At 44.2% G+C, this 20,338-nt stretch overlaps 1 protein-coding gene across 6 annotated transcripts in view; it reads left to right on the top strand.

The window, feature by feature from the left end:
* Positions 1–20,338, top strand: part of EGFL7 (EGF like domain multiple 7) — a 143,443-nt gene that overhangs the window by 118,796 nt on the left and 4,309 nt on the right. For 4 of the 6 annotated variants that reach the window (XM_075834623.1, XM_075834625.1, XM_075834624.1 and 1 more), the window contains 7 exons: positions 3,000–3,058; positions 6,521–6,693; positions 10,524–10,646; positions 11,584–11,690; positions 12,750–12,845; positions 13,546–13,728; positions 14,813–14,877. In XM_075834623.1, the coding sequence (XP_075690738.1) occupies positions 6,614–6,693; positions 10,524–10,646; positions 11,584–11,690; positions 12,750–12,845; positions 13,546–13,728; positions 14,813–14,877 (654 nt within the window). In that variant the 5' untranslated portion in view covers positions 3,000–3,058; positions 6,521–6,613. Of the gene's footprint in view, positions 1–1,233; positions 1,393–2,999; positions 3,059–4,149; positions 4,450–6,520; positions 6,694–10,523; positions 10,647–11,583; positions 11,691–12,749; positions 12,846–13,545; positions 13,729–14,812; positions 14,878–20,338 lie in introns of those variants that run through there. The other 2 variants (XM_075834627.1, XM_075834622.1) reach the window with 2 other exon arrangements.

Genomic DNA, 20,338 nt, shown 5'->3' on the forward strand with positions numbered 1-20,338 from the left:
GTTTGTTTAGCCGCTGTATCTAATCCTATTGTGAGATACAATCCCCACCCATGGCTAGTCATGTCTATGAGGGTGTTATGACCGCTGGGTGCTGGGCCTGTGTTCCCGCTGCGGCTCTTTCGGTCGTGTATTCAGATTTTCCGTGAAGATTTTAGATTGGGAAATTGCTCATTTGTAAAAAGATGTTTCTACCGCACAGTGTTGATTCTGTGGAGAAATTTCAGGAGGGACGAGGTGCTGTCACTGGTCCATTACCAGGCCTTGTACAGAGCGGAGGTAAAGTCTGGGGTGTCCTGGGTGCTCTCACCCGTCCCGCCGTGTCTTGGGAAGGACGTCAGTAATGGCCGCTGCATCTACTGTATATTTATATAGGAATTCTGATGTAAATATAATCCTGGTGCCCTCCTCCTCATTTATCAGCCGCTCCTTAGTTCCATCAGTTCCTGGGAAAGCTGGGTGACAACCAATATGACTGACATCACAGATCCACTAAAGGCTGTGCATCACAGAATGACGTCCAGTGTGATTGTCAGTATTTCGGGTTCTTCCGTACATTTATGGGGTCTGTATTGTAATCTACCCATATGTACAGCACAGCGTCCCGTGTCCCCCTCTATTTATTATATTTGGAGACAACCCTTAGACTGTGACTTGTACCCTCTGTGGGGTTTCACCTTTCAGTGCCCCATCATTTTTCTGGGATATGTAACCTGTGAAACGCGTGGGGCGACTTTTATATTATGTTACCCAAATGTAATGTTTTTGAGGGAACAATAAGGGGTACATATAGGGTGTTTCTGGTCCTAGCAGCACCCCATGTGTTTTTGGCTGGAGGTCCTATACTGGGTCACTGTACATCTGTCACCGCAGGGCAGGTGACCTATAGAGGATATCCATCCCATTATAGCGGCAGCTGAGCGCTTCCTGTAATCCTAGAGAGGTAATTGACACCTCACATCTATCTGACATGCCAACATGGTGGCCCGGGCATCTACGGCTGACACTTCCTTACAATCCCATTCTCTAAACAAACACGATTCATGGCTCATTATAGCCCCGTACAATCTCATCAGGACCTCGTCCACTGTTTGCAGCCTGAAGTGTTTGTTCTACCAGAAAAGCTTTATCAGCCCCAAACACACACAGGATTTCCTCTCCCGAACTGTCCAGCCCAATCCTGATTTATACAGGAAGGGGGGCATAAAAAGATCCCTTTCGGACATTTAAAGTAACACGACTGAGGCTTTAAAGCAGTTCCAGGGTGGGATAAGAGTAGATCTCAAGGTTCTCCAAAGAAGCATCTTCTCTCTCCAAGATGAACACGGCTGAGGACCCTCAGACTGCGGCCAATGATCCTCCGGTGTCATGGAGGCCCCCCATCTCTCTCAGCAGGTAACGTTGCCTTTATTGTCCTTTGCTGCACTTGAGTGAATAACCAAATTATTGCTGCTTTTTGTAAACCTTCTCAGCCCTGACTTGTTTTCTTAAGTGCCTGGGGAGCCTTTAGTGCAACATTTACACCGGAGTCTTCAGATGACGGCTCTAATTCAATTACTTGCAAGAAAAAGATTTAATTAAAAGTCTCTCTCGGCAGGGAACAGTTAGTTTAATAAGTTTATAATTCTACAATATTTGTGACATTGTCAGGGATTATCCGGGACCTTCAGTCATTATTATATTATATGATTTATTATTTATTTACGATGAATTTCTGATGATTTGTTTATAGAATTTAAATTGTTGTAGAGATAACCGCGTATAGGAGCCAATCAGAAATCAGCTTATGCAATGCTACATAATGAACACTCCCTTCTGATTGGCTGCTATAGATTGACATTTTAGTCTCTGTCTTTGACAAAATAATAAACCCTGAGATTTTAAGTCACAGATCAGAGTTATTATCAGACCGCCGTGAAATAAATAAAAAATCTCATTCCGGACTCTTTATTAAACATCAGGTCAGCGAGATAACGTCTCCGGGTCATTGAGCTGAGATCTTCTCTCAGGGCCCGGAGTTATCTCTGGATTTACCATCAATTTTTTTTTCTTCTTTAGATTTGTCTTTTTTTTGTAAGTTTAGTTGCAGAGAAATGTTAATACTTCTTTATTAGGTGTAAATCTGGAATGTTTTTGTTTGATTCCCATTTCAACATTCCCACCGTATCCCGGGAGAGCAGTTTCTCTAATGTGGGATTATATGGTCCGGAGACGTGCGCTGACGGTGCTCCTCTGCTTTGTAGGACTCTGTAATGAATGTTTCTGTGCAAGATTCTCCACTTATTGCAATGTTCTGTGGGTTTATGGGGTTCAGTAAACTGCGCAGCGTGTGGGGCGACTTTTATACAATGTTAATCTATCGGATGTTTCTGAGGGATGTACACGGATCATGTATTACTCTCCAGGCTCCAAAAATACATAAAGTGAGAGCGATAAGAGATGGAAAGTGAAGGTGGTATGAGATTAGAAATATGGCTGATCTCTTCCAGAAACAGCGCCATTCTTGTCCACAGGCTGTGTCGGGTATTGCCGCTGAACTCCATTGAATAACCTGTGGATAAAAGTGGCGCTGTACTGGGAGAGAGCAGCCATATTTCTAATCTCATACCACACCTTTAAATGTTTCTCTGCAATAGCCGATGACTCCTTGTGTCTGCTGGTACATGGCAGGGAATGGCACCCATTGACTGGCATTTAGGTGACATCTGTGACTCGATGGTGGTAAAGCGGTCTGTTATTCTCCAGAAATCAGTGGAAATCCTCAGCAATCTCTCCATTGACTTCTCTGGAGCAATAAGTAGAGTCATGTACATTGCACGTCGCTGTAGAATAAGCCCCATATGTAGTCATGTATACCGGCACCCCCTGTATGTGGCTATAAACCCTTCCTCTCCGTGCGGACGCATTCTCTATAAATACTCCATTAAAAATAGGATTTGGTATAAGACGATATTTTCCCAGGCTCAGAACATTTGTAACGGTTTTCTTTTCCTCCCCTGCAGTCACATGAGAAGGAGCCGGACCTGGCGCGAGGAGCAGAACATTCCTGGGGAAATATTAGGTGAGTGCGTGTTTATTGCAGACCTGGGACTGAGATGAATGATGAGCGACAGATGTGTGAAGGTGGAGACCGCGAGACGCGTACGTTACCGGCAGATAATATACAGTAATGGCTGCGAAGCGTCGTGTTCACAATCACACGTAATACTGAAGACGTTGTCCCTGAGGAGAGATTTTTCTACTTTACTCTGTTGAGATCTTATCCCATTTCTGGCATGAAATCTACAGATGTAACGCAGGCCGACAATGTGCTTCTATATTTATACATGGATTCTGCTAGTGGACGTGTCAGCGAGAGCAGAGTTCTTCTTTTTCCTGACAGTGTTGCTGCATTGCTCTGTGCTGCTGGAGGGCAGATAGCGGGATGTGAATGTGCCATAGTCTCTGCTCCTGCCGCACCGCAGAGCTCCGTGTACGAGTCCTCGGCTGATATTCTGATTAATTGTGGCTGCCAGTCACCTTATAGATCTGAGGTCGGCAGGCAGTGTTACCTTTCTACTTGGCAGTTGGGAGACTACAAGTCCCAGCATTATCTGCCATCCGGAGCCTGTGCGGACATGCTGAGACTTGTAGTTTTCTGGCAGATTTCCTACTTTTTGTTGTGTGTAAGACAAGATCACCATTGAATGTGAAATAATAAAGTGTCACGTAGATTTATTCACTAAAGATAGTAAGAAACCGCTAAAAACTTCCCGGAGTCCTGCCCTGTGCGGTATCTCAGCCAAGTTCTGGGTAATAATCATTTTTCTTTATATATCGCCAACAAATTCTGCAGCGCTGTACAAATACTCTGTCCCCTTTACTACCTCACAGATACATAGTGATATTGTCTGCAGATTATTACACCACTGAGCTCTCTAGAATCTGCAGAACATTGCTCTGTCCATCACCCCACTACTATATATTTGGCCAGAGGTGTCCTGTATCCGTTATCACTTGCAGACAGGTTGCGGAGCTCCAGTTCTCATCTGGTCTCCCTCTTCCCATCCTCTGCTGCCTGCGCTCTGTCTCCAGGCTGCCCTGTTTCCTTGGAAGTGCAGCACAAGGGGAGGGGGGAGCCCAGGTGATCACATCTGTGATGTCATGTAAGTGCTGGGCCCCCATCCAATGGCAAAATGGGAGGAGGAGGGGGGCATTTCCACTGGCACGTGGGGGAGGGGGCCCAAAGAACTCCCTGTCACTTTCTCACTACAGATCAATGTAAAGTTCACTCCATGGATTAAATGCAACCAACAACCCAAAGGCATTAACCATCTGCAGGGAAAATACCCACCTGGAATCAGGGAGACTGCAGCCTCCTTATCCAAACCCCATGGATTATTGATTGTGTTGTGTCCAGAGTTTGTTGTGGGGGCCAGAGCTGCGCCCCCCGTCCTGCACCCGGGCATAACCGTGAGTACAAGATCCTGCGCTGCACCTTATATCTGCCATGTGTCCTGCAGCTGATCCCTGCAGGGCGCTAGTCCTGGAGCGCTGGGGTGTGTAGTCCAACAATAGATCCACTGGGTTGATATTGTGGGACCTGTGGTCCCCCAGGGATTATAACTTGACAGGTTATTTCCCCCTTCTGCATTGGTCACCACCTTGTGCATCAGGTGATCATTAACCCTGATAGCCGATAATCTTACACCATGTTTTGTGTCTTAAAATGAATGCCAACTTGTTGTGGCCTCTAGTTCCCCCAGTGCTGGACTCTACTGCTGTATCCCGAGGGTCTGATAATATATACACCCCCCCCCCCCCCCATCACGGGGTCTTATATTAATAGTGAGGCCGCTTTCTCTCATCCCAGATGGTGAGGCTTATTTTCTTTATTACAGCCAAGTCTGTGATGTCATCGGATCCGCGTCTCATTGTCCCAATCAGAATTTATTCCCTTATTGAAAACAGCAAAGTGTCACCGGTGCTTAGACCCATTCTCCAGATCACTGAGGGGGGTATTGGTTAACCCTGGCATTGCTGTGTTTTACTTGACCTACTCTTCTGGGAATGAAAAGGTTAATTATATCCAACAATATTGCAGCTGTCAGTCTTCTGCTCCAGTCTAATGGGAAGCAGGAGGGGAAGAAAGTTCACACAGAACCTGCTGAATTGGGTACAGGGCTCTTTAATATAATATCTTGTCATTGTCAGGTAATTAATTGGATACAGTGTATCTTTTTTCACAATTACCATGTTTTTGGTTTTGTTTGGGGGGGGGGGGGGGGGGGGGTTGTGAGAGGAATGTGCTGCCCCTAGCAAAATTTAGCGTACAGCTCCCCAAATATCCGCTGCCACCTGCTGGCTGTAAGTCAGTATTGCATCTCTGGACAGTAATAGGTCCATTGTGTTTACTTGTTTTCTATAACTTGCATGTAAAGGCGTCAGATTCATCTTTTCCCCACATTTTTGAAATAATAATAATAGTGTTTTGCTTCACTGTTACAAACCTCATGCTGAATGTTGCTGCAGGGTCCAGACTCATTGTCACTTGTACTGTTTATTAGAACTTTATTCTCAGACCTGAGACTGAAATTAGGCAGCTGTGATAGAAGCTCAAGTGTCCGCCAATCACAGGCTCATTATCCCAAACTTCTGTCTGTCATCCACCAGACCCAGCGTTTAATGTGAGATGAAGCCATTCCACACAATCTCCAGGGACAGTGAGCTGCTGAGCTGTGTATCTAAGCCTATCCTGTGTGATACTGTCTGCTGAGACACTACATCTAATCCTATCATGTGTGATACTGTCTGCTGAGCCGCTGTATCTAATCCTATGTGATACTGTCTGCTGAGCTGTGTATCTAATCCTATCATGTGATACTGTCTGCTGAGCCGCTGTATCTAATCCTATGTGATACTGTCTGCTGAGCTGTGTATCTAATCCTATCATGTGTGATACTGTCTGCTGAGCTGTGTATCTAATCCTATCATGTGTGATACTGTCTGCTGAGGTATGTATCTAATCCTATGTGTGATACTGTCTGCTGAGCTGTGTATCTAATCCTATCATGTGTGATACTGTCTGCTTAGAGCTGTATCTAATCCTATCATGTGTGATACTGTCTGCTGAGCTGAGTATCTAATCCTATCATGTGTGATACTGTCTGCTGAGCTGTGTATCTAATCCTATCATGTGTATACTGTCTACTGAGCTGAGTATCTAATCCTATCATGTGTGATACGGTCTGCTGAGCTGTGTATCTAATCCTATCATGTGTGATACTGTCTGCGGAGCTGTGTATCTAATCCTATCATGTGTGAGGTCTTTACTCTCCTGTGTATGGGTGGTCTCGCAGTAATATTCCATTTATAGAGGAGTAGTGACAGATCTGTGTATGGAGCAGCGCCCCCTCCCTTCATCGCTGGTATAACACACGTGGGTTCATGAGACACGGGAGAGAAATCTGTAATAGTTTAGTGCGTGCGTCTCGGAGGTAAATGTGGATTTGCACAACTGACTGTTCGTGTCTTTGTGTTTCAGGGGTTTGGTCCAGAGCCGTCTCTGCGGGAGCAGCTGAGCACAGAGGACACTCACTCTCTCTCCACCAATTCACAGTGGGACACGAGGGGGAGAATGTGGCGAGTCGGCTGCTTGGTGACGGGCTGCGTGATAATCCTGGAAGCCGCGGCTGCAGATCTCCTGTACAGCTCAGGGTAAGCCCCTCCGTCTCTATATTATGGGGAGGGAAGATCACAGGGAGGCTTCATCTTCTCCATCTATAACTGGACCCATCACCCCCACATAGCGGCATTCAGTCTATCCAATCACTGATGACTGGAAATTCTGGACCATGATGCTTTGCAGGGAGGCCCAGTATTCATCATCTCTGATATAGAAGATACTGCTGTGTGGGGGAAGGGAAGCGACAACTGCACACGAAAGTCTGACAACCACTTAGTGAGACCTCTGCCCACGTGTGCCCCCTGTTAGGACGGTTCTCACTTCCTACATAATCATTTTTTTCTTAGAGCCAAACTGCTTAATGAGCGCAATTACCAGTGACCGGAGTATCTGTATGTCTGATGTCCACTGCCATCGGGGGATAATGAAGTGTTAAAAGGGGGTGTAATTAGCACCAATTAACCTGTGATTGCTCATCTGTTAATGGTGCTGGGATAAGAGACAGCACGAGGTCTAATGGTGGCACGAGGGTAACAACCTCCTCACCCCGACCGCTATGATATGGGTTTGGATATGAGGATTTGTGCTCATATGTAATAGAAGGGGAAATGTGACTTCATTATCAACTGGTGCAAAATGTCCAGCCCCTGCCGCCCCCAGCCCCCCCCCCCCCCCTCCGGTGGCAATTAAAGGGCAACTTTGATTCTTTAGGGTGATATCATCTATACGTTCAGTTTAAAGAGTAACACAGGTTTATATACGAATGGCAGAAGATTTCTTCATGTTCTTCCCTTTATTTGCATGTCCTGTCTTACTGAGCCACATTGTCAGGCTCCACCCATTGTGGGAGTGGCCACCTGGCAGGTGTGTCCTTGATCGACAGTAGTTTCTTACATGATGATCTCCCAGAGTCTGATCTGTTTATTACCTGAGCCTCCGGGGTGTGACGTGTGTTTTCCATTACATATAATACATGTAGATCCGTCACCCGAGGTGAAGGGGTTAATGTCAGAATCTTCTACGTTATAATAGTCTCACCGCACATATAAATCCGTATCGTGATGGGAGGGGCTGAGGACCCTCTATCGCTGCAGAGGGTTAGGGGGATATCAGGTTTACAGAGATACGGAGCCCACAGAGAGGGGGTCCGCATTCCTATGGGGGGGTTGTTCTTGGCGCAGAATGTAATCCAGGCCGGAGCGGGTGATGGGGGTTGTGAGGGGTTTTATGTGGAATCTAAATTTTTATAAAAATCGGATTGGACAGGAGAGGGTAAGGGGAACCATATTCAGTGTCTGTAGCGACTAATATGGGGGAGGAGGAGGTCACGGTCAGGTCCTCGCTGAGAATATTTGTGGTCGTGTCGGCTTTCAGCCAATATTAACGCACCTACACAATGCATCATGTTATGGTCTCCTGTGTGTGGAGCGGAGTGACCCCCTCCCCCTGCACGTAGCCCCTCAATGATAGTCTGTCATGATAACGCAGCATCTCAACCGCCAGTCACTAGCATGAGGGGACGCTCTATGACATTACCCTCCCCCCACCAAGGAAAACTGCAGACATGTTTCTACTATAAGTCCCAATCTGTAGGGTCACGTCAATGGCAGATCAGTCATTTCTTCATAGCCGACAACCGCCGATCCGTTCTTGGGCGTGTCGCTAGGGAGGAAAGTCTCAGTGTCATCGGGTCACACGTAGTAGAGGAGGCGGATTTACCAGTGATCTCAGCCCTAGAAATGTTCCTAGACCAACTTCTATGAAAAACAATGATGTATCACTGCAGTCCTGCAACAATGTCGCCTTATGTGAACCCCAAATATCACATTTACCACAATGTAACCTTTTATACATATATATATTCGCACATCAGGAAATCTTCACTCATTTTACATTAGAATGACAACAAAGAGCCACGTAATAAATGATTGTGAGCCCCCCAGGCACGGACCTCGCCTGCGGCGTCTTATCGTCGGCTCATTGTCCTCCGGTTATCACTTATTCTCACATTGCAGTTTATTAGTTCCAGGTAATTGAAATTAGGAGATTGACTCCGCTGCTAAGGAATCCGATTATTTGGTTCCCCAGGAGCCTCCAATGTGGGATCTAATGAAGCAGATTACCTTATGTTTGTCTTGAGTGGCCCAGAACCTGCGGCTCTCCAGTTCGAGTGAAACTACAACTCTCAGGTTTTCGGGCATGCTGGGTTTTGTAGTTTCACAGCTGTAGCGCTACAAGCTTCAGTAGTCTACAATGCCCATCATATTCTACCAGAGAATGCTGGAATGGGAGTTGTAGTCCAACTAAATTTAATTGAAATGATTTTTTGTCTTCTGAATTTATACTTCTAACCCAGATTAAAATTGCATAAAGATTTAGTAAAAATCACAAGAAAAAAAACTCTACCCATCTGTTTTTCTGGCGTGGAGCTTCCCGCAGGCGTCACTCACCAGGTCACAAGTGTTGCCCTTGTGCTTTGGTTACACTTAATTATTGATGAAATGCACCTTGTGTGAGAAAATACTGGGAATGAATAATGATCTCCAATACAGATGGAGCAGAGGTGCACGGAAATAACTGGGTAACGGTAATGCAGTAGATGTTACCTGCAGTCCTATGTAACACACAGATAACACAGTGATAACTCTCTGAGTACAGATAATGTAGTAGATGTTACCTGCAGTCCTATGTAACACCACAGATAACATAGTCATATCTCTCTGAGTACAGATAATGTAGTAGATGTTACCTGCAGTCCTATGTAACACCACAGATAACACAGTGATAACTCTCTGAGTACAGATAATGTAGTAGATGTTACCTGCAGTCCTATGTAACGCCACAGATAACACACAGTGATAACTCTCTGAGTACAGATAATGTAGTAGTGTTACCTGCAGTCCTATGTAACACCACAGATAACACAGTGATAACTCTCTGATTACAGATAATGTAGTAGATGTTACCTGTAGTCCTATGTAACACACAGATAATACAGTTATAATTTTCTGATTACAGATAATGTAGTAGATGTTACCTGCAGTCCTATGTAACACCACAGATAACACAGTGATAACTCTCTGAGTACAGATAATGTAGATGTTACCTGCAGTCCTATGTAACACACAGATAACAGTGATAACTCTCTGAGTACAGATAATGTAGTAGATGTTACCTGCAGTCCTATGTAACACCACAGATAACATAGTCATATCTCTCTGAGTACAGATAATGTAGTAGATGTTACCTGCAGTCCTATGTAACACCACAGATAACACAGTGATAACTCTCTGAGTACAGATAATGTAGATGTTACCTGCAGTCCTATGTAACACACAGATAACAGTGATAACTCTCCGAGTACAGATAATGTAGTAGATGTTACCTGCAGTCCTATGTAACACACAGATAACACAGTGATAACTCTCTGAGTACAGATAATGTAGTAGATGTTACCTGCAGTCCTATGTAACACCACAGATAACATAGTCATATCTCTCTGAGTACAGATAATGTAGATGTTACCTGCAGTCCTATGTAACACACAGATAACAGTGATAACTCTCCGAGTACAGATAATGTAGTAGATGTTACCTGCAGTCCTATGTAACACCACAGATAACACAGTGATAACTCTCTGAGTACAGATAATGTAGTAGATGTTACCTGCAGTCCCATGTAACACCACAGATAAAACACATGGTGTAAAATAGGAATAATGTGATTAACAATGAAGCGCCATCTAGTGTCTAAAACATGCCTAAAAACCTCCATCTTCTATTCTGCTTTGTTGCGGACTTTCTCGCAGGTGCTATTGGTAAATGTAACAAACGGCTTAATTACAATTATTTTCTCTTTTCAGGCGGCGGATTTGTTCTTCCAGCGGCCAAACTGGATTTGTTTCAGTGACGCAGTCGTTCGTCCAGCCGGTTTACAAGCCGCTGATCACCCTGTGTGAGGGGCACAGAGTCTGCAGTACATACAGGTCAGTCGTGGAACCATTTATGAGCGTCGTCTTCAATGCAAAACCGACTGACAGCCTTAATGTAGACAAAATGTTTACAGAGGACGTTCTAGTTTGTGCCCAAAAAAAAATGGATTTTGTATCTTAAAAGGGATTCTGTCATGGCATTAGGTTTATGTCTTTTTTATTAACTTCTTAATGATCAGGCATGAAAAGGCCTTAAAGGGGTTTTCCAGTCCTAACAAATTGATGGCCTATCCCCAGTATAGGCCGTCATTATCTGATCAGTCGGGGTCCAACTCTTGGCACCCCCACCGATCAGCTGTTTTAAAGGGGCTGCAGCTCTGCTTTCCCTTCATTTCCTTTACTACCTTTTGAAGTGAATGGGAGAAGGCTGTAACACTGGGAAATGCTGCTACAATTTTCAGCAATTCTTATAAGCACTGCGGCTCTTCAAAATACTCAAATACATTACACTGTGTCACTGATAGATACTGAACAGACAGCCCTGGGGTCCTTTCTAGGTCCCCAGGGCTGACAGCAGAGGGATCCCCGAGGCTCCGATCAGGTCACCAGGTTTTTGGAGACGCATTGGAAGAGGGGAGTGCCCTATGATCATGTCGCGGTCATGGACCACAGCGATCAAAAGATTATGCAGCTGGGGTCGGAATAATAACAGAGAATTATCGCTCACTAGAAAAATCATAATCTTTGTCTACAGCGACGCCAAAAGACGTTGCTGTAGATTTCAGACCTGCATCGCCTGCCGTCAAGTGTCCGTAGACGGTCGGGGACGGATTAAAAAAAAAAAAGTGTTAGAAAAACCCGTTGTCTGTGGTAAAGTAGTCGATTCCACGCAATACATTAGATAAGTGGCCAAGACTACCACATGCGGGAGAAATGTCGGCCTTCACCTGGTGTTTGTCAGCAGCTTTTTCTTCTATATTTTTCCCTGTAGAACAACATACAAGATTTCCTACAGACAAGTATCTAAGAAAACGTTGCTGCCCCTGTACACGTGCTGCCCGGGGTGGAGGAGGATGGACACTCACAGCTGCAACAAAGGTAACCGCGTGTCAGTCATGAGACCGTTGGTGCTGTAAGACGCGCCATTGTACTGAACATAGAGGTGCTCGTGGGGGCATCACAATAATAACACCGCGGCAGAGGTCATGATCACTCCCTGGGCTGATAGTCCGGCACATCTGTTTGCATTTCCGCTGCAGTGTCACGTTACACAGATTGGTCATGTCCTTGTCTCCTCGTTCCCTCTCTCCATGCAATGTGTCTGTTGGGGGTTATCTGTGGATTTCAGACCTTTATTTTTGCCGCCGGGAGTCTGGGTTCACGGAGTGTCCCATTGTGTCACGGCCAATTACATACGGCCCCTCGGAAATGGCTACAAAGTGTCTTGGTCATAGAACTCTTTGATGTTGAGCAGACAGAAGTGGATAATTATAGTGTAGAATCTGCAGTAAAACATCTCCATTCCTGACCTGGGAGGGAAGGGGCAGAACAGGCACGAGCGTTCCCAGAAAGATTAGGTGGGGGCGGTGGATATTTGGCTTCCCAGGTCTTCATCACTTGGTGTAAAAATGATCTGATGTTACTGCTGGAAATGTTGCCAGTTTTGTGTAATCATGAAGACAGGTGTCATAGCCAAGAGTTTCTGCAGCAGCTGAATTGATTTGTACGCTACATCCGGTATATAACCCCCAGGAATTTAGTGTCTCTGGTTTGGCTATTAAACTTACACTTTAAAGTCAAGTTTGAAGCTCATTAAAGGGCTCGACATTGACTTACAGGGTAGTCACAGTTTTCTTCCTTCTGGAGGAGAGTATTTTGCACACTTGATGTAGAAAATACAACATGTTCTGTACATTGATTAGAAGTTCTGTCCTGATAATCTCCCTGAGATAATAGCAGAATAGTGACACCTAGAGGCCATTTATTAAGAAAAACAATCTATTCAATAGAGGGGGATGGAGGCATCAGAGTCAGTGATTGATCATCTCCTGTATGACATGCACAGGCTGCAGGGCCTCTCCTCTGATGATATAGTAGTGAGGGACGTGGGTCCTGCGTGCGATATAATACTCATTTTCCACTTTTCTTTCCCCTTAGTGTCCTGTCACCTTCCATGCCGGAACGGAGGAACATGTGTCAGCTACAACAGGTGTCAGTGTGCTGAGGGCTGGAGCGGAAGTCACTGCCAAACTGGTACGTCACATATTCTGCCCCAGGCTGGTACGTCACATATTCTGCCCCAGGCTGGATTATAGCTCCAATGTGGCCCCTCAATGAGCACTGAGCCCGACAAAACCCCAACACTTCCGCCTTGTATACAATCCCCGAATTTGACAGGGGCCCACAATTACTAAGAGTATCGTATTAGTAACGGAGGCAGTCGGGGTGATTTGCTCCAAATTTGTTAAAAGGTTTCACTAATTAGCAGTCAGAAAATAAAGTGTCTGATATGCGCAACTGTAGATTTGCTGCATAATTTGCACCATTTTCACGCATCTCTTATTGTGTCCTAAACGACGGCTCCTCAGAATCGACAACAACTTTACTCGACTTCTTAAATTTGGCGACTTATAAGAGAAGTTTATCACTTGTGACCTTTTTTTCTGGTGCAATTTACACCACAATGTTTTTAATTAATGAAATTCTTAGGACATAGAAATCTAGGCCCGCCGCACATGTAGCAGATTTGTTGCGTATTTCCATCCGGATCTCAGGGATTTTCGGATCTTACTGTTCTGGATGTTCAATGTAGAAGGTGTGAAATGCAAAAGCAAAATCTGCATCAAATCTGCTGTGTGCACTTTTATCTGATGATGGTAAATCCTTCTTCTATCTTTTGGTTCCACTGCTGTGATAAAGAAGAATAATTGAGTGTTCTCTTTCTTTTCTCCAGATGTGGATGAGTGTGAGGCCGGGCGGCACCAGTGCTCTCAAAGCTGCATCAACACCTCAGGAAGCTTCAACTGCGGCTGCTTTGAAGGATTCAGTCTTTCCAATGACGGGAAGTCATGTCATAAAGTGGAGAAAACCACGTCTGCTCCCCCAACACCCTCACAGTCTTCAGTGAATGGGACAGGTCAGTTGAGCGCCACCTTGTGGATAAAACATGATAGTACATTTAATGTACCTGTCACCTACAAGTGGGTAATAGACCTTTTTTTTATACAAGATGTGAACTTCCTGTATAAATCCGTCTCCACAAAGCTGCAAAGAACACAATGAATTTGGACATAGATACAAGTTTTTTGTATCCCAACATTTTAGTTTCGGTGCGTCCCCTCATCCTTTCTATTCAGATTCTCCACATCCAGACTGTTTTCACTGCAGCCTCAATGCGTAATAATGTCTCAAAACTGGAGCAAACCATTTCCAAAGCCAAAATTAAACTTGCATTTTCTGGGTCGCACGGATGAGTGGAGATGATGGGAGTTTTACTACAGTCCGAGCTTGGTTTGAATGCACAGCACAAGATCCCAGAGACCGGCGAGGTTGGTGGCTGCACATTATTACTTTTGGTACGCGCTGTGACACATCAAACTCGTACCGTGAGTAATAATGCGCGGCTGCCGACGCAACCATCAAAGACGCGGACAATTTACATAGAGGATCAACACGGCTCTTATACACAGCAATGGCGTCTGTTCAGTGAAGATAAATTCTATTCAGCTGTTTTTTTCTTGTTGAATGTCCTTCTGGGGAAGCCGAGTGTCAGCCGTTATGACTTCTCCCACAAGAGTTCAGGTCCACAGAGTGTATCGCTGCATAACTAGGCAGATCTGCTGTACAGGGGTCAGGGAAAGCTGTAATGTGGCCATAAAGATATGGCTGAAGAGAATCCTGATAATGACACATTCATTTATAGGAAATATTTTTTGTATTTTGTTGTTTCTTGGAAAGTAATAAAATGTTCACCAAGAACCGCAATGAATTATTATACAATATTCCCGGTTGTGCAGTAATATGAGAGCAGCGGAATGAAGCACAAACGAGGCCAATATGCCCTTCAGAAGTCTGGGAAAGCTGGGTGACAACTCCTGTTGGATCCCTAATGGCTGCCATATTTGAGGTCTCTCACTCTTTCCCCAAAACAGATAGAATAGAATATTAACCGAGGATTTCTATTCACTGGTGTTTGCTAACGGCTTTGTCTTGTCTATTAGGAGGAACAGAACCCATGAAGAAAGAAATGCAGGAACTGAGGAACAAGATTGAGGATCTAGAGCAGGTGAGTCGGATCCTGCAGTCTTATGTTACTCTCCTCCATCTCTAAACACAATTTGCCTAGAAGACAACTACCCCTATTTTCCACACTACTAACAGAACAGTATTGAATTGTATTCCTAATAATGAAGATCACCTTTATTACAGTCACGTAGCCGATATTATAAAAACCAGCCGTGAGCCCAGAAACGTTATCCCTCATATACTGTCTATACTAGAGGGAAGCGTCTGCACCGCTATCCCGGCATTCAGAAAAGCCCCCCGACATGTTCCGCTGAGATGACGTCCTCAGGGGAACAGCGCTGAGGTTAGAGGAGGACAGGGCACAGGAGCCAATCAGGTGACTTGTTGTATCGTAGGTCATTCAGACACATTTGATAGACAGCGGACTTAGCCAATACACAAAAGCTCCTACAAGAGCCAATTGCTTCTTATGTACGGAGCACGCTCAGTAGCACCAAAACACAGAGTCTGAGGATGGGGGACTGCGGACTGTGCATGTGTCCGGACTCCGTTACATTTATGAGTCGGCGCATTCTCAAAGAATCAGATAACGGCACAGGAGAAGCACGGATATGGATTCTGTTATAGACACTCAGGGGAAGAATTGTTGTCAGTGAATAGAGCGTCACCTCTCCTGTATGACTGATAAATCACAGACAGATAAAGGCGTCGCTTATAGAACACGTCATGATCAATCCATAAATTCACTTCATATTAACAGAACATTTTCATTATCACTTAATTATTCATTTATACAAAAACGACAACATACAAGTAGCAGAAGTTCTATATGTAGATGATTTCAGATGGAGGCAGAAAATGTAAAGCCCGATGGGTCCAGCGCCTCTTCCTGCAATCATTTCCGGACAAGTTTTCCCCGTCTGGGGCATAAATTCTTCTGACTTATCCCCCAAAATGTCAAGACTTTGGGGTCCTTTTGTGTAAAAACCCGACATGTGGAGACCCCTTCATTGCTGCATAGTTTTCCCTACATTTTTGTACATGAGCCAATAGCCCCATAGACGACGCCAGAACTTTGGCACTTTAGAAACTGTCTGATGGTTTAGATCTTACCATCTACTGGATTTCTAAAACCCTTCATAGTTGGTAGGAAACTACAAAAAGAACATCCAGCACAGAGATGGGACCCTAAAATGTTTGACCTCAGCCGTGTACTTGGACCGCCACGCTCTATGGCGAGATGGTTATGAACGAGAAGGTTTCTGTCCTCTCCGGTCTGTTACAGATGGATTTCTTGTAGATCTGGATCCTCGTTCAGTAAAAACCATTATCTACGGAGTATTTGAGTAACTTGATACATATGTGTATCGAACGTTCCAATGCATCTTATTACTTTAGGAGAATCTGATTTTGAAGTATTACCAGTTCTCTTCTGTCAGTCGCCATGGAACTGTTCGGTAATACGTCAAAATCATATTCACCTAAAATAATAAGACCAATACTAGCCATTACTGAACGAGGATCCAGATCTACAAGAAATCCATCTGTAACAGACCGGAGAGGACAGAAACCTTCTCGTTCATAACCTTCTCGCCATAGAGCGTGGCGGTCCAAGTACACGGCTGAGGTCAAACATTTTAGGGTCCCATCTCTGTGCTGGATGTTCTTTTTGTAGTTTCCTACCAACTATGAAGGGTTTTAGAAATCCAGTAGATGGTAAGATCTAAACCATCAGACAGTTTCTAAAGTGCCAAAGTTCTGGCGTCGTCTATGGGGCTATTGGCTCATGTACAAAAATGTAGGGAAAACTATGCAGCAATGAAGGGGTCTCCACATGTCGGGTTTTTACACAACAGGACCCCAAAGTCTTGACATTTTGGGGGATAAGTCAGAAGAATTTATGCCCCAGACGGGGAAAACTTGTCCGGAAATGATTGCAGGAAGAGGCGCTGGACCCATCGGGCTTTACATTTTCTGCCTCCATCTGAAATCATCTACATATAGAACTTCTGCTACTTGTATGTTGTCGTTTTTGTATAAATGAATAATTAAGTGATAATGAAAATGTTCTGTTAATATGAAGTGAATTTATGGATTGATCATGACGTGTTCTATAAGCGACGCCTTTATCTGTCTGTGATTTATCAGTCATACAGGAGAGGTGACGCTCTATTCACTGACAACAATTCTTCCCCTGAGTGTCTATAACAGAATCCATATCCGTGCTTCTCCTGTGCCGTTATCTGATTCTTTGAGCATAAATGTAACGGAGTCCGGACACATGCGCAGTCCACAGTCCCCCATCCTCAGACTCTGTGTTTTGGTGCTACTGAGCGTGCTCCGTACATAAGAAGCAATTGGCTCTTGTAGGAGCTTTTGTGTATTGGCTAAGTCCGCTGTCTATCAAATGTCTCTGAATGACCTACGATACAACAAGTCACCTGATTGGCTCCTGTGCCTTGTCCTCCTCTAGCCTCAGCGCTGTTCCCCTGAGGACGTCATCTCAGCGGAACATGTCGGGGGGCTTTTCTGAATGCCGGGATAGCGGTGCAGACGCTTCCCTCTAGTATAGACAGTATATGAGGGATAACGTTTCTGGGCTCACGGCTGGTTTTTAGAATATCGGCTACGTGACTGTAATAAAGGTGATCTTCATTATTAGGAATACAATTCAATACTGTTCTGTTAGTAGTGTGGAAAATAGGGGTAGTTGTCTTCTAGGCAAATTGTGTTTTGACAAAATTTACCTGCACCTGAACTCTCTTCCATCTTCCCAATGTAAGTTGTTTGCAAATGTGTCCTTCATGTCAGAGAATGTTCCTAGAACGGTCAGGGTATTAAAGAGGCTGTCACCAGATTATTAGCGCCCTGTCTCCTACATAATCTGATCGGCGCTGGAATGTAGAAAACAACAGTGGTTTTTATTTTGAAAAACAAATTATTTTTGAGCAAGTTATGAGCTAGTTTAGATTTATGCTAATGAGTTTCTCAATGGACAACTGGGTGTGTTTTTACTTTTTACCAACTGGGTGTTGTACAGAAGTGTATGACGCTGACCAATCAGTGACCAATCAGGGACCAATCAGTGTCCTGCACTTCTCATTGTTCCAGCCCAGCTTCGTTCACTGCACAATCACACTGGCATGTACTTGGCAAATACGCCGGGAGCTTTTCCTGATTTATACGTCAAACGTGCTGTGAACATGTGCAATATCCAGTGATGTACCGCAGCCACAAGACCGACCCATGTGAATATAACCCTAATCTATCTTTACATTCCGGCATTCTATATCCAGACACTATCACAGATGTGACACAGGCAGTGCAAACATCCGAGATCAGATCATTATATAAAGGTTTTCTCTCATGTCTATTAGAAAAGCTCGTTTCCCCCTCCGGCTTTCATTTTATTGAGCGGATCTTGTGGTATCACCAGTCAGTGGCCTGTTTACCGTGTGGGTTTTGGTGGCCAAAGTGAGACCCGGCAATTCTCCTTACTTGTAACTATTTATTAACAATCCACAGTAATGTGACGTTCTGGTCTAAATATGAACGTCTTCAGACAATAATATCCAAAATGAAGTCCTACCATCTTCATTATACATGACCGTTTATGAGGCTACGAACAAAATCACTGCCTGTGTTACATTGTAATATATGTCAGAGCAGATATAATACAGGATGTCAGTCAGAATATCACGTTATATGCACTACACGTAGTTGGTTGTCTGACTCATACATACGGAATAACCCAAGGCCAATATTCAACAGCAGATTTATCTATTATATTTCATTACAGGATATGGCGATAGGCAGAAAACTCGATCATAAGACCTGTGTAGTAATTCTCATGAATACATCGTTCTACTTCTAGAGATCAACACCTTTGTATTGCTGTGATGCCCAATCCTAATAGAGGATCCCGAGACCAAGAGGAAAACATCCGGATTGTGTCTGATCGATGGAAATCACAAGTCATCACTGCTCTGTCAATCCGGCAATGTGATTGGATGAATCCGGCCGTCTCTTCCGTAATCATCGAGATTTATCAACGTGTCTGCGGATATAATGTATGAAAAAATAGATAAGATTGTTCACAATAATATCCCATAATTAATAATGCAGAGAAGGTAGAACATACAGAAGAGTCTTCCATAAAAGTGACTGAACGCTCCCCTACATTGTTACCCTTTATTCTGGTGTCGCCCCCTGCTGCTCCAGGATGGGATATTCCAATTGTGAAACTGAATGTCATACTTTGTCAAAATAGAAAAATAAAGGTACAGTAGATTATTGTGGATTACGTGGGGTCGTCTCTCCAACATATACGAGATCGCATGTGAAAGAAGCTCTGATGGGGGATCCCTGATCACCTTCTAATACATCCGAACATTGTGATCAGGCCTATCCTAGAGCTGCAGGGATCCCCCATCAGAGCTTTTCACATGCGAGGCGTCTTTTTTATGCCACTAAAGGTCTGTGCGATCTCGTATATGTTGGAGAGACGACCCCACGTAATCCACAATAATCCACTGTACCTTTATTTTACTATTTTGACAAAGTATGACATTCAGTTTCACAATTGGAATATCCCATCCTGGAGCAGCAGGGGGCGACACCAGAATAAAGGGTAACAATGTAGGGGAGCGTTTTGGACACAGATGATGCTATACACAGTTTTATGGAAGACACTTCTGTATGTTCTACCTTCTCTGCATTATTAATTATGGGATATTATTGTGAACAATCTTATCTATTTTTTCATACATTATATCCGCAGACACGTTGATAAATCTCGATGATTACGGAAGAGACGGCCGGATTCATCCAATCACATTGCCGGATTGACAGAGCAGTGATGACTTGTGATTTCCATCGATCAGACACAATCCGGATGTTTTCCTCTTGGTCTCGGGATCCTCTATTAGGATTGGGCATCACAGCAATACAAAGGTGTTGATCTCTAGAAGTAGAACGATGTATTCATGAGAATTACTACACAGGTCTTATGATCGAGTTTTCTGCCTATCGCCATATCCTGTAATGAAATAGTGGCCTTGGGTTATTCCGTATACCACGGCACGCATGTACGTTACTCTATATTATTACTCCCTAAAGTAACGCGGCTGCACTCACATTAATATATTACAGAGTCTAGAATTCTTATTTCATTTATGTTACGTTTACAAACAATTTCAATTTAAAAAAGGATTCCACAGGGATGAGAGGGAGGATCATCAATACGGGGGGGACGGGGCACATCTCTATATAGCAGTGCCATGGTACAATATCTATGCCAGGCATCTAACTATAAAATGTATGACGGACAACAGCAATAAAGTCACACTCTGGTCTAATGTGCAACATATATAGTCTATGAAATATTGTATCACAATGGTAGTGCTATGTCTGCTCTATGGAAGAGCTAAATGCAATAGGTATGATATATAATAGAAGAGAGCAATGTACTAACCTGTCATGCACATTCCCTGGAGTGACGC

The sequence above is a fragment of the Rhinoderma darwinii genome, chromosome 8 (genome assembly GCF_050947455.1).
Source record: "Rhinoderma darwinii isolate aRhiDar2 chromosome 8, aRhiDar2.hap1, whole genome shotgun sequence".
Classification (NCBI taxonomy): domain Eukaryota; kingdom Metazoa; phylum Chordata; class Amphibia; order Anura; family Rhinodermatidae; genus Rhinoderma; species Rhinoderma darwinii.